The sequence below is a fragment of the Nomascus leucogenys genome, chromosome 24 (genome assembly GCF_006542625.1).
Source record: "Nomascus leucogenys isolate Asia chromosome 24, Asia_NLE_v1, whole genome shotgun sequence".
Classification (NCBI taxonomy): domain Eukaryota; kingdom Metazoa; phylum Chordata; class Mammalia; order Primates; family Hylobatidae; genus Nomascus; species Nomascus leucogenys.
Genome location: NC_044404.1, coordinates 26,708,741 through 26,721,885, shown reverse-complemented (window position 1 = coordinate 26,721,885; position 13,145 = coordinate 26,708,741). Strand labels below are relative to the sequence as shown.

General features: G+C 55.0%; 2 protein-coding genes across 4 annotated transcripts in view; both read right to left on the bottom strand.

Moving 5' to 3' along the window:
• Nucleotides 1-248: 248 nt before the first annotated feature.
• Nucleotides 249-2,522, bottom strand: SFN (stratifin). Its single transcript, XM_003271663.4, has one exon. It carries the CDS (start codon nucleotides 1,489-1,491, stop codon nucleotides 745-747), a length of 747 nt encoding a protein of 248 aa, XP_003271711.1. The 5' UTR covers nucleotides 1,492-2,522; the 3' UTR covers nucleotides 249-744.
• A 4,585-nt stretch (nucleotides 2,523-7,107) lies between these two features.
• The window catches only part of ZDHHC18 (zinc finger DHHC-type containing 18), a 33,108-nt gene continuing 27,070 nt past the window's right edge, over nucleotides 7,108-13,145 (bottom strand). The window contains exons 7-10 of one of the 3 annotated variants that reach the window (XM_030805673.1): nucleotides 11,844-11,956; nucleotides 10,883-10,982; nucleotides 8,448-8,525; nucleotides 7,774-7,862 (exon numbers count right to left, since the gene is read on the bottom strand). In XM_030805673.1, the coding sequence (XP_030661533.1) occupies nucleotides 8,484-8,525; nucleotides 10,883-10,982; nucleotides 11,844-11,956 (255 nt within the window). In that variant the 3' untranslated portion in view covers nucleotides 7,774-7,862; nucleotides 8,448-8,483. Of the gene's footprint in view, nucleotides 7,863-8,447; nucleotides 8,526-8,987; nucleotides 10,983-11,843; nucleotides 11,957-13,145 lie in introns of those variants that run through there. The other 2 variants (XM_030805672.1, XM_030805674.1) reach the window with 2 other exon arrangements.

Sequence of the window (13,145 nt, the reverse complement as noted above, 5' to 3'; positions counted from 1 at the left end):
CCCGGCAGAGGAGCCTCGGCGCCTCCTGTGGGTTCACCCGACCCTCCCGGTCCCGTCCAGTTTGACTGGGGCCGCCCTGATGGAAAGAGCCGGACCCCGGCCTCACCTGGACTCAAAGTCTTGCGTGCGGGCCACTGAGCCACCTAGGGAGTTCAGGGCCCTCACTCAGAGGTCCAAAGTCAGTGTCTCTTAAGTCAGATTCCAGTCCCACTCCCAGCCCATCGCCAAGAACTGGAAGAGAGACAGGAGGAGTGTCACAGGGGAACTTTATTGAGAGGAAACATGGTCACACACAGCAGACATGCTTTCCCTGAATCTCGGTCTTGCACTGGCGCGCGCGCGCACACACACACACACACACACACACGCCCATCTCCAGCCCCTGCCACTGTCCACTTCTTAGCCACAAGGCGGGACACTCCTCAATTCCTACGATCAGAGGCAGCAGGGGCAGGAGGGAGGCAAGAGGAGGGGAGAAGTAGCCTGGTCCCGGGGTCGGGAGGAAGCGGATGCGGAGAGCAGGGGTGGGGGCATGACCAGTGGTTAGGTGCGCGCAACAGCTGCAAGAAGAGTGGGATCCCCAGCCCCAGGTGGCCTCAGCTCTGCCAGTCCCTCTCCACGGAGCCCTTTGGAGCAAGAACAGCGCCTGGGGGAGAAGGGTGGGGCCTCCCACCCCATACTAGTCCTCTCGGCAGGGTGGGGGACTGGAGGGGGCAGGGCGGGCGGGGCGGTGGCGGGCAACACTCAGCTCTGGGGCTCCTGGGGAGCCTCGCCCCCCTCTTCCCCGGCGTTGTCGGCCGTCCACAGTGTCAGGTTGTCTCGCAGCAGCTGCATGATGAGGGTGCTGTCTTTGTAGGAGTCCTCGCTGAGGGTGTGCAGATCAGCCATGGCCTCGTCAAAAGTGGTCTTGGCCAGCGAGATGGCCTCCTCGGGGCTGTTGGCGATCTCGTAGTGGAAGACGGAAAAGTTCAGGGCCAGGCCCAGGCGGATGGGGTTGGTGGGCGGCATCTCCTTCTTGCTGATGTCCATGGCCTCCTGGTAGGCTGACCGGGCTGAGTCGATGATGCGCTTCTTGTCGTCACCGGTGGCCACCTCGGCCAGGTAGCGGTAGTAGTCACCCTTCATCTTCAGGTAGAAGACCCGGCTCTCGGCGTCCCCGGCCTCCTTGATGAGGTGGCTGTCCAGCAGGCCCAGCACGGTGTCGCACACGCCCTGGAGCTCAGTCTCCACCTTCTCCCGGTACTCACGCACCTCGGGGCCCTTCTCCTCCGAGCCCTCCTCGTTGCTTTTCTGCTCAATACTGGACAGGACCCTCCAGGCAGCCCTCTGGCCGCCCACCACGTTCTTATAGGCTACTGAGAGCAGGTTTCGCTCTTCGCAGGAGAGCTCCTCGCCCTTCTCCACCGCGCCCTTCATGAAGGCTGCCATGTCCTCATAGCGTTCGGCCTGCTCTGCCAGCTTGGCCTTCTGGATCAGACTGGCTCTCTCCATGGCTCTGGGGACACACAGGCGGGCGGCGGGCTAACTGCTGCCTGGGACCAATGCCGGACTCTGTGTCTGTCCTGCTCTTGGCCTGCCTTTTGGCTGGGTGGCCAGGCCCAGAGAAGGGTGGGGAGGAGCAGGGGGCGGGACCAGGGCCCAAGACCTGCCTCCCTCTCCTCTCCTCCCCACACCCTTTCCGGCTCTGCAGTAAAGGTAAAAAGGCTGGGATGTGGGGGTGAATCATCAGAACAGTCAGCAGGAGAAATCTGGGCGTGGGCCCCACCTGCGCTGGCACCTTTCCAGGCTCCAGGCTGCCCCCTCTCGTTCGGGGCTGGCATCACATGGCTGCCCACATCAGGAAATGGCTTCTCAAATCAGATCCTCCTTCACAGTGCCTTTCCAGGGGCTAAGGACAGCTTTAGCCCCTGGCTGCTTCAGCCTCGACAGAGCCCATAAAGGTTCAGGAGGATGGGGTTCCTAATCCTGCCAGGTAACTTCCCCCCTTGGTTCAGGTGAGGATAACTCATGTTTAGGTAGGGCCATAGAGTTTCCCAAGCACTTTCATATTCACAATCGAATTTAATCCCCATCATGTCTCTGTGACACACACAGGACCATAGAGATGGGAACACTAAGTCTCAGAGAGGGGTGAGATTTGCTCAAAGTCACATAGCCACCAATTCCCTGAATCTCCTTTCTGCCCCCTGCTTCCTTTAGCTTTTCTCCCATTGAGGCCTCTGATCTATGAGCTCCAGACTGTGTTTGAAAGTGAGATCCAGGCTCCTTCTCAGTCTGCCTGAAGATGGTTCCATCCTCCAGGCCTCACTCCCCCTCAGGGTCCCCTCTGAGCTCCCAGAATGCGCAGGTGGCAGCTTTCAGAGTGCCGCTTAATGAAGTGTTTAACAAGCAGCCTCTGAAGCTCCAGCCCAGCCTTTGTAATTAGTCACCCAGTAGGTTTGTTGGACACCTTTCCCATCACTACACAATTTTCCCTTTCAAGTTGGTGGCCTGTTGCCACTTGTTTGAGGATTCACCCTCTGGCCCTCCACGCCAGGTCACCTGCCCTCTCCAAGCCACATGCCATCAGGTACCAGCGGGGCTCACAGAGGGTGGGGTCCAGCTCCCCGGCTGTCCCACTTTCCTGCCTGACTCAGACTGCTCTCTGTCTGAGGCTGGGAAGCAGTCCAGTTTGATCCCCCAGGGGGGACGCTAGCAACCTGGGGAGAGAGAGGACTGAGAAAGGGAGGTGGCAGTGACACATACCATTCTGTTTTATGGGGCAGCAATTCCAGCTATGTGATGCCTCCCCCAGCCTGTCTCTCAGAAGTTTCCATGTTCCTTCTTTTTTTAAATAGAGACCAGATCTCACTACATTGCCCAGGCAGGTCTTGAACTCCTGGGCTCAAGCAATCCTCCTGCCTCAGCCTCCCAAAGTGCTGGGATTATGGGCATGAGCCACTGTGCCTGGCCTGTTCCTTCCTTTTGACCATTGCCCCACCTCTGACCCCTGGCAGAGTCCTCAGAGATGGAGACCTCTGTTGCCAACGTTCTTTCCCTGCTTGCCGGAGCCCTGGCCTCAAGTTTCATCAAGAGTTTCACCTAAGGGTGTTGGCATTGAGCCTATAGGGATGGATTCCTGCTTATCTGCCCCACCCCTAGCCAAAGCTTAGATGGGGCTCAGAGGTAGGGCTCCCTTCACTGGGGTTCTGCCGGCCTAATAGTTGAGCCAGGATAATTTCACAGGCCTGTGTCTCCCCCAGGTACCCTGAGTGTCTGAACACTCATCTGCCCTCCTGGAGGGAGGCTTAGGCCAGAACTCTGGGGACCAAAGACGAGATCTTTCTCTTTGCCACAAGGAGGAGTAGGGACATGTCTGGGCTAATGCTACAGGGTTTCCAAGGAAGTAAAGGGGATTTTAGGTTTGACACCCCAAAGATTTTGCTCAAATCGGAGAACTGACGCAGAAAACAATAGGAACCACACTAAAATACCAACTTATAGAGGGTATCTTGAGGTAGTGAGACTGAGTGATTTTGCTTCCGTTTGATTTTCTTTCTTTTCTATTTTCTTTTTTTTGAGATAGGGTCTCACTCTGATGTCCAGGCTGAAGTACAGTGGTATGATCACAGCTCACTGCAGTCTCAACCTCCTTGGCCTCAGGTGATCCTCCTGCCTCAGCTTCCTAAGAAGCAGGTGCTCACCACAACGCCCAGCTAATTTTTGTATTTTTTTGTAGAGACAGGGTCTCACCATGTTGCCCAGGCTGGTCTCGAACTCCTGGGTTCAAGCAATCCTCCTGCCTTGGCTTCCCAAAGTGCTGGGATTACAGGTGTGAGTCACTACACCTGGCCCTTTTGATTTTCTTATTCTCTCCAATTTATAAATAGTGAGGATGGGTCGGGTGCGGTGGCTCACGCCTGTAATCTCAGCACTTTGGGAGGCTGAGGTGGGTGGATCACCAGGTCAGGAGATCGAGACCATTATGGCTAACACAGTAAAACCCCGTCTCTACTAAAAATACAAAAAATTAGCCGGGCATGGTGGCACACGCCTGTAGTCCCAGCTACTCGGGAGGCTGAGGCAGGAGAATCACTTGAACCCGGGAGGCGGAGGTTGCAGTGATCTGAGATGGCGCCACTGCACTCCAGCCTGGGTGACAGAGCAAGACTCTGTCCCAAAACAAAACAACAGAAAAGTGAATATGTATTGTTTGTCTATGAGATACAGAATAGACTAGTATCTTTGGAATCAGACTGCCTAAATGTAATTCTTATAGCTGTTTGTGGCCTTGGCCAGGTGATTTAAGCTCTGTGAGCCTCAGTTCCTGTAACTATAAAATGGGACTTGTGAGGATTACATGAGTTAATGGAAAGCACAGTAGAATGGATGGCAACTATTACTTTTTTTCTTTTTTTTGAGATGGAGTTTTGCTCTTGTCACCCAGGCTGGAGTGTAGTGGCACAATCTCGGCTCACTGCAACCTCCACCTCCTGGGTTCAAATGATTCTCCTGCCTCAGCCTCCTGAGTAGCTGGGATTACAGGGGTGCACCACCACGCCCAGCTAATTTTTGTATTTTTTTTTTAAGTAGAGATTTGGTTTCACCATGTTGGCCAGGCTGGTCTCGAACAGCTGACCTCAAGTGATCCACCTGCCTCGGCCTTCCAAAGTGCTGGAATTACAGGCATAAGCATAAGCCACCATGCCCAGCCAGATGGCAACTATTATTATCATGTGAAAAAATCCCATCAACTTTATTATGATCAACATATACTCACAAAGCACTAACATAGAGCTAGGTTCTGTGAAATGAGGAAGGGCCCCAAGCCAGGACTTAGCCAAAGGCCAGACCTTCCCAGCTGGGTGTCTACAGGGGAGAGGAGGCAGTTTGCCCACAGCCTTCTCTCTCCAGATGGATGAATGGCCAGATGTGCTCAGCACTGCCTCCTTCCTCTCCATCTGGGACAGGCATGTCCAATCTTTTGGCTTCCCTGGGCCACACTGGAAGAAGAATTGTCTTGGGCCACACATAAAATATACCAACACTACCGATAGCTGATGAGCTAAAAAAAAAAAAAAAAAAATGTTGCAAAAAAATCTCATAATGTTTTAAGAAAGTTTACTAATTTGTTTTGGGCTGCATTCAAAGCCGTTCTGGGCCACATGCAGCCTGTGGGCCGTGGGTTGGACAAGCTTGATCTAGAACATTCCTGTGACCTCAGCAGGTCCTGGAACCTCAGGGGCCTTCATTTGTACTAGTCATCCAGCTGGGGCTTCCCCAAGTCCTGGGGGAAATCTGGAGATCCCAGGACACTGGGAACCTGGAAGGCAGGGCCTGGCAGGCCCAGGAACTTTGGAGCTTGAGTCCAGGGAGGGACCATTTGCTTCCTGCCACTTAAGCCAGAGGACTTGGTGGTGGTTCACGCCCTCCCCATAGCCATGAGCAAGGGCAAGGAAGCCCCTTCATTCCTACTCCTCCCCTGCTGGAGCTCAGGGGTGCGTCTGGGAGCCAGGCTGCCTGATACCTCCTGCCCGCTCTGGCCTGTTGATCCTGACTCAGCTCCTGTCTCAGGTACCTCCCTTTGCCTCCAGGCCTCCATTTCCCAAGTTCAGGAGCTCAGACGGGCAGGAGGCGGCAGGCCCTGGCAGGGCACGGAGCTCCACAGTCAGCTGTCTGACTCAGCAGGACAGGAGCTGGGGTTGCAGCCCAAAGGGGCTTTCCTCATTCTGCCTGCTACCTCCCCACCCTCCTGTACAGCATCCATTCTGCCAGCAGGCTCAGGGGCTCTGGCCCCATAGTCAACCAATCCTTCTTAGCTGGTAATAATAGGCTTTGAAGGGTTGTGATGAAGAAGGCAGCAACCATTTGCTCTCTACCTCCACCGAGGACAGAGGACAGGGCTCTGATAGCAGTGGGAGGGACACCAGGTAGGTTCTAGAAAGAACTTCCTAAGAAATGTTTCTGTCTTGGAACGATCAAATTAAACAGGTGGCCAGAGGAAGCTCTAGCACCTTTTCCCACTGGCTAGTTGTGAACAAGAGTCCAGTTACCTAGCCAAGAGCTTACTTTACTGGTTACCTTTGGGAAGGGATATTAAATTATTTTTATTATTTTTACTGCTCCTTGTGGAGCAGGGCGACCTCATAGGCAGTGTGCCCAGAGTAGCCTACATTACTTTTAAATGATTCGTGGTTCTGATTCTTTTTCTCTTGAAGGCACTGCTGTTTAGAGTATCCCACATCTAAACCAGTTCAGTCTAGAGACAGTGCGGAATTTATGGAGAGAGAATGGAATGAGGTCAGAGTGTGGGACTGCATCCCAGCTCTGTTATAAGGCCTTGGGCAGGTCGCTTCCTGCCTCTGGGCTTCAATTTCCCCATCAGTAAAAAAAAAGGAGGCTGGCCCAGATCAACTCTAAGCCCTCTACTGGCTATGATATTCTCTAATTTTAGGGTTTCTCCAAGATCTCATCCTCCCCCCGCTGTATTCATTCCTTGGGTAGTGCAGATGGCTCAGAGCTCGGGGCAGAGATGAGGTTCTGATCTGGGATTTGCTGCTTTGCCAGCTGGGTGACCTTGGGCAGCTCCTGTTTCTTCCCTGAGTCTCAGTTCCCTCATCTGTAAAAAGGCTGACATCATCCTCCTCATAGGTTAAGATGGGAAAATGGGCCTGGGACTCGGCAAGCCCTGGCTGAACGGTAGCGGTAACTGTTTTTTTTAGCCCATAGTACAGTGTATGCCCATGTGTGTATCTTGATGTGGGGCAGCAGCTGGGGAGAGAGAAGTTTCCATAAGATCGTTACCCCGGGCTGGGCTCTGTTCATGGGTATGGCAGTCTCAGACTGGAGTTAAACCCTCTGTCTCAGCCTGTGCTGGGACCTTTCAGAATCCAGAGGTCAGCTGAGGCTGGGTGATGTCTGGAATTGAGACCAGGGGTTCTGGAGGGGCAGAGTGAAAAGGATGCCACTTTTCCTGTGTCCCTCCTGGCTTCGTTATGCTTTTAAATCTCCAGAGCAGCACTGGCCAGCTGGAAGAAAGCTGGGAGCAAGGGGGAGCCATATGTTCCACATGCCCACTGCAGGTCCCATCCCTGGGCCCCAAAGTAAAGGCGGCACCAGACAGCCAACGGTATGGCAAGAAGAGGGGAATCTTTATTTCGGTTTAAAAAAAAGGTACAGGATAGCAAACAAGCAGCCCCCAGCCATGGGCTCAGCTGATTTTTCTTGGCCCAGCTCTTTCCTTTAGTCCCCTGAAGTGTATGGGGCTGTGCACAGCTAGCTTGGTCCCTCAGTGCCTAGAGCAAAGGAGGCACGCACCCTCCCTACATCCTACCTACCCTGGTGGAGGGTTGGGGGTGGGAGGTGGACAGGCCGTGGGAACAGTATCAAGCCAGTTGTGCTTAGAACAGTCACCAAACTTGTTCAGCAGCGTCATCCACCATCAACACCCCAGACAGCTCCTGAGGAAACCTGCTGGGCTTGACTATGGCTATGCCTGATCTGAGGGGGTGGAGGGGCAGGCGTAAGGCCAGATTCCTAGAGTCTTGACACCTCACAAATCCGGGGAAGGGGAAGTCAGTGGAGGAGAGAGGGAGCATATCAGCATAGAGTCATATTATTGTGCTGATGGCTGCGTTATGGCTTACTGCACTCTGGCCAGTATGGAGCGGGAATGGGGCAAAGAGGCCAGCCCCTGCCCCCTATGGGGGCCCTAGAGAGCACACAGGCCGGGCAGGCTTGGGGGCAGACCCTGGAGGCACAGATGGTGGCAGATGGGCCACAGGTTAGGCAGGTGGAGGTGCCGGGTACCTGGCTCCCCCCAGGCCATTCCTGGAGAGGCAGAGAGCAGCGGTCCTCAGGAGGTCCTTAAGCCCCCGCACACACTGGAGATCCCCGGCAGGACAGCAAAGAAGGAGAAGAGAGAGGGTTAGCCGGACTGGGAGGAGGGAGGCGGCCTGCAGGGGCCCCGGTGGTGGGGAGAGGTGCTGCCACAGCACCTGCCTCTCCCCGAGAGAAGGGCCAAGGCTCAGGCAGCAGGCAACGAAGCAGGAGAGAAAACGGGTGGGTGAAAGAAAGCTCAGCGGGGACAGAAAGCCAGGACACAAGAGTGTTAGTGACCGGTGGCCCCTGCATACCAGGACCCCACCTGCACAGACCCAAACACCTCAGGGCAGGTTCGCCATCCTCTCCCCAGCCTCACCCTCCACCTCCTCTTCCAGCTGGAGAGCTGCTCTGCACGAAGCTACTTCCTCAGTCCACAATGGGGCTGGGCTCTTAGCCTTGCCCTATATCCCGATCCTTCTGCTTAGGGGGGAATCCCTGGAGACGCTACCACCACTAGCACACACACCGCACCACACACCAGACAGATGGACGGGCTCCATGGGGTTGGCGAGGCATGCAATGAGGATGAGATGGTGTGTGAGGGGAGCGGGCAGTGCTGGCCGACATGGGAGAAACGGTCTTACCAGCTAACCCTCTGCAAAGAGGCCTGTTAGCTCCCCTCAGGCTGTGCAGGAGATGGCAAAATCCTGACAGGTGTCCTCCTGAGGGAGATACCAGAGAGGTGGGCCAGTGTTATGAGTTGCCTGGCTGGGCCCTGCTGCCCAGGTTGGAGGTGGTGGCCAGGGAAGCTCCAGCTCTCAAACTGGAATCTACCGTCTCAAACGTTTTCTTAGCTGAGCACTCACTGGGGATCGGAGTGGAAAGGCAGTAGGGAAGAAGAATTTGGGGGTCTCCAAGCCCCTGAGGCAGGGGAAGGTGGAGGGGACAAAGTGGGGACAGGATGGCCTCTTTTCACGTGCCCATGGGGGCTCAGCCGCAGCCCTCTCTGCTGTGCCTCCAGCGGACAGAGCTCCAGCCAGGTGAGGGAAAATGTAGCCAGATCACTGGGCTATCTGCCTTCTCAGTCTCCCCAGGAGAGAACCAAATTTGTCTGAAAGAACAGAGGGCTGCCAGCTGGGGCCTCAGCAAAGGAAAAGCAAACAAAAACCAAACCAAAGCAAATCAACTCTTATAAACTAAAGTTTTATTACAAGCAGGAACAAAGAATACTGGCTTAAATAAAAGGTAGGTGGGAGCCCCCTCCTCTAGCCAGCTTCTTCCTCACCTCCCAGGGCCACTGCAGTGATGGCCCAGGGCCCTGAGGCTGGGATGAAGCTGTTTCTCCCAGAGGGGACCCTCTGTGGCTGCCATTCCCAGCTGTCTGTGACCACTAGCCTCTGGAGTGAGAAGGGCAAGATCTGGGGACTTCCTGTGTCACTTTCCAAGGGCTTCAGCCCACTTGAAGGGCCAAGGAGGGGGATGGTGGGACAATATCTATTTTGATAAGAAACTACAGCTCCCAGCAGAGGAGAAACACCCTCTGAGTTTCCGGCCCAGACTCAGGCCAACCTTCACTTGCCTCTTGGCCCACCCTGCACCGTCCTTCCTTTTCTCTGGATGGAGGTCCCCGTTTGGCAGAAACACCTTGTCTTCCAGCTCCTGGCACTGGGTCCCATATTCAGAGCTCAGAGGAGGGGGTGTGGCTTGTAGGATGGCAGCCGCTCCCCAGAGCCATCACCCCACCCACCACGCCCAGGCTCAGCCTGTCTGGGCAGGTCCCAGCTGAAAGCCTCACCTGGGGGCTGGGGGGTGGGGCTGGGGGTGGAGTGGCAGAGTCCCTGGACACTGGCTGTCTGAAGTCCATAGAAGAAGGAAAGATAGGAGGCTGGGCTGAGCTCCAGTGGGAGCCCAGGGTTTTCTCGTGACCGATGCACGTGCCCCCTGTCACCTTGGCTCAGAGTGCTTCTGACACTCAAAGGGGATGGGGCAGGGGGCAGCCCAGGGGATATGGGAGCCAGCCACATTCATACAGGGCACACATGAACACACACGCACATGCACACACACTTTCACTCATTCCAGCCAGAAGGTCTCTTGGAATAAACTTATTAAAACCAACCAGCCTTCTGATAACCCTTCACCTGGCACCACACAGACAGTAATGTGGCTGACTTTTTCTCCTTCCGTTTAAAAAAGACTATGTAGAAAAGAGGTCTATAAAATTGTGCAAAATACCCAGCATTAATAAACCCGTTTCAAGTATTGCCAGCATGGGCATAACCCACCCATGCCCGGACCTGGCTTGGGAGAGAGGTGGAGGGGCAGGCTGGGATCCCTTAAAGAGCTCTCCGTGGGCAGGGGAAGGACCAGGCTCCTCCTTCCACTGTGCTGCCCAGGAACTGCACAGGAGCTGAGGCTGTGGGTGCCTGGCTGCCTGATTTACCTTCGTCTGATACAGGCTGCCCCCACCCATCACCAGCCCTGCCTTCTCTACTGGAGCCCTAACTCAATCCTGTTAGCCAACTCCATAAAAAAGGGGGGAAAACCCCACCAAAAATCCCACAGAAGAAAGAGCAATTATCACCGAGAACGAAGGAGCTCACAGACCAAAGCAGCCCCTGGAGGCTTCCTCTCCACAGCCCACTGCCCAGAGCTGGCCACCCCTCAGTCCTGCTTCACCCTGAGGACCCTGGCTCAGCAAGGCCCAAGCAGTTCCCCCACCTGGGAGGCCTCACGCTCAGTTCACAGCCTCACTCACACAGGGCTCGCCCGGCACAGGCGAGGACTTGGTGTGGTCCCCTGGGTAGCCTCCAGAGGTTCTGGTTTCTCCTGGCACTGATCAGCTGGGGGTACCTAGGGCCCAAGGCTGTGGGAACCTGGGTTTGAGGAGCACAGGGCACAGCCACGGAACAGTTCAGAGAAAGCCACGCAGGGTGGGAAATAAATATGAAAAGACTTGAGTCTTTGGCAGTTCTGCCTCCCTTGGATGGAATGGGGAGGGTCCCGGCAGGTGAGTGCGGAGGGGCAGACAGGCCAGCAGGTGGCAAGTACTGAACTGTGGTCAGGGGTGGCCTCCTACCATGCTGGCGTCAGGCTTGGCTCTGCAGGCTGGCTCATCGCTTTTGATGGGTGAGGGCAACACGGTGTCGGACTGCACAAATCCCCTCCGGTCAATCAGGCTTCCAAAACACAAGGCGGACACATGAGGGCTCTGCCCAACACTGACGCTCCAGGCCAGGGGTTGGATGGCAGAGTCTATCTCAGCCAAGGAAAGGCCCAGGCCGAGAAAGGCTGAGGAAAGGAGAGCTGCTCCCCATCTGGGGGCCCAAGACCCTTACCTCTGGCAGGCCTCTCTCTGCCCTCTGGCCACCTGGCTTTTGGCCACAGAATTTATTCACTATTAATTCCAGCTGGCCCACCTGTCTGGCTGCCAAGAAGCCAGGCTGCAGGTGAGGGAGGAAAGCAAGGATGAATAGGTATTTGGTGACTATGAGATTCCTATGTTCCTTTCCCCTCTAGGCAGGCTGGGTGACAGGGATACTGGGTGGGGTAGGGGACATCACTGTGTGGGAATGACTTGTCTTGGCAGTGCCCACAGCAATTTAATCCCCGTTCTGGAGCTCTGGTGCCCCCTGGTGTCAGGATGAACAGGGAGCGTCCCAGCAGGGCTGAGTCCCCAGGGTTCCTACTGCCAGCAGAGGATGGAGTCGCCACCCAGTCCTGGCAGTGGGCAACCGGAAGGGCAGTGTCATTCAAGCACGGCCGAAACAGTCATGGTGGTTATCCCCGGGGAGTAGAATTACAGTCATATCCAGTGCTCTTCTGTTTTACGTTTTGTACTTAATTTTTTTTTTTCTACAATGAGCATGTGATTAAGTAACAATTCTCCATGGAATTCCTACACATGACAAATGCCCTCCAGGGGGGTGGTGGACGGAGGGCATCTAGGGTGTAGCAGGAGGTCGGCTGATACCCAGGAACACTTTGATCACTGGCCAGGCATGGCCCTGTTACCCCTCTTCTGCACCCCGCTCACTTACCTGGGAGGTAGGGGGCCACAGAGCACAGCGCAGCAGTTGGTGATAATACTTTTATGGCTGTAGGGGTTGACAGAGGCCTCACCGCCCCTCTTGCTGGACCACGAGCCTTTGATCTGCAAGCAGGAAGGAGGCCTGGGTCAAGTACCTCCTTTTGCTTCACTTTTCTAGGAGGGAGGTCTAGAGGCTGGGGACAACTGGCCAATTCCGAAACCAATTCTGGTTACAGAAGGCAACATGTCTTTCATGTGGGCCATTCAATGAGGATGTGGGGGACCCCTGGCAGAGATCAGGAGGCCCCAAAGAGGAGATGACAGAGCAGAGCCCAAGAGAAGCAGCCAGAGGAAACGTTTCGGATGACTCCGTCCTTCTCCAGCCAGCCACTTCTGAAGGAGGGTAGTGCAGGGGCACAGGGTGAGGGCTCACCTGCCTGTGAGCCCCGGCCCTGCTACTCACTGGCTACATTACCTGGACAGATCACCACTTCGCTGAGCCTGAGTCCTCATTTGGAAAATAGGGAAAATAATACTAATTCTCAGATGGCATTGCTGGAGCATTAGATTAATTCTTGCCAGATTCTCTAGCTCTGTGAAGCCAGCTATGGAAGGCACTGGAGAGTTTAGCAATAAAGAACACCTTGACTTTCACCTAGAGTTTTCTACACTTATTTGGCCACACACTCCTTTCTCTTTAACCTCTGGTAATGTGCTGCAAAACTGGCACCCAAGAAGCTACCACGGGAGATGCTGGTTGATGGCATTTCTGTTCTCACTGATCACCAAGCACACAACGCCCTGTCATGTGTGTTAAGTTTTGTTTCCCTGAATGAGAGAAGGAGGTCTGGGAATGTATTTCCTGCTGGAGGATGGGTTGCTGCTAAGTATCAGATGGTGGGCCCTGAAACAGATGCTCTCATTTTAGTGTTTGGAGGATGGGGAGGGGAAGTCAGGTCTGGCCTAGGACTGGGCACATCAAACATGCTTGTTGGTGGCAGTCTGTAGGGTGGCAGGTAGGGAAGGTCAATGGAGCCCACTGGCCTGTGCCCTGTCTCCCCCAGGCGTGCATATCGAGAGGGGCAGCCAGGACAGGCCAGTGACACCCTGAGAACAGTCACGGCTTTACTGCTGACAGGGGCAGTGTGGAAGAGGGAGCGCATACTTGTGACTGGGCACAATCTTGGCTCTGTCCTCTCCCAGCTGTGTGACCTCTCAGACATGGGACATGTCTCTCAGTCATCGAATGGGGGAAAAAACATCCCTGTCCTTTCTGCCTCAGGCTTGGCAAAAGGACCCAAAGAGATGACGG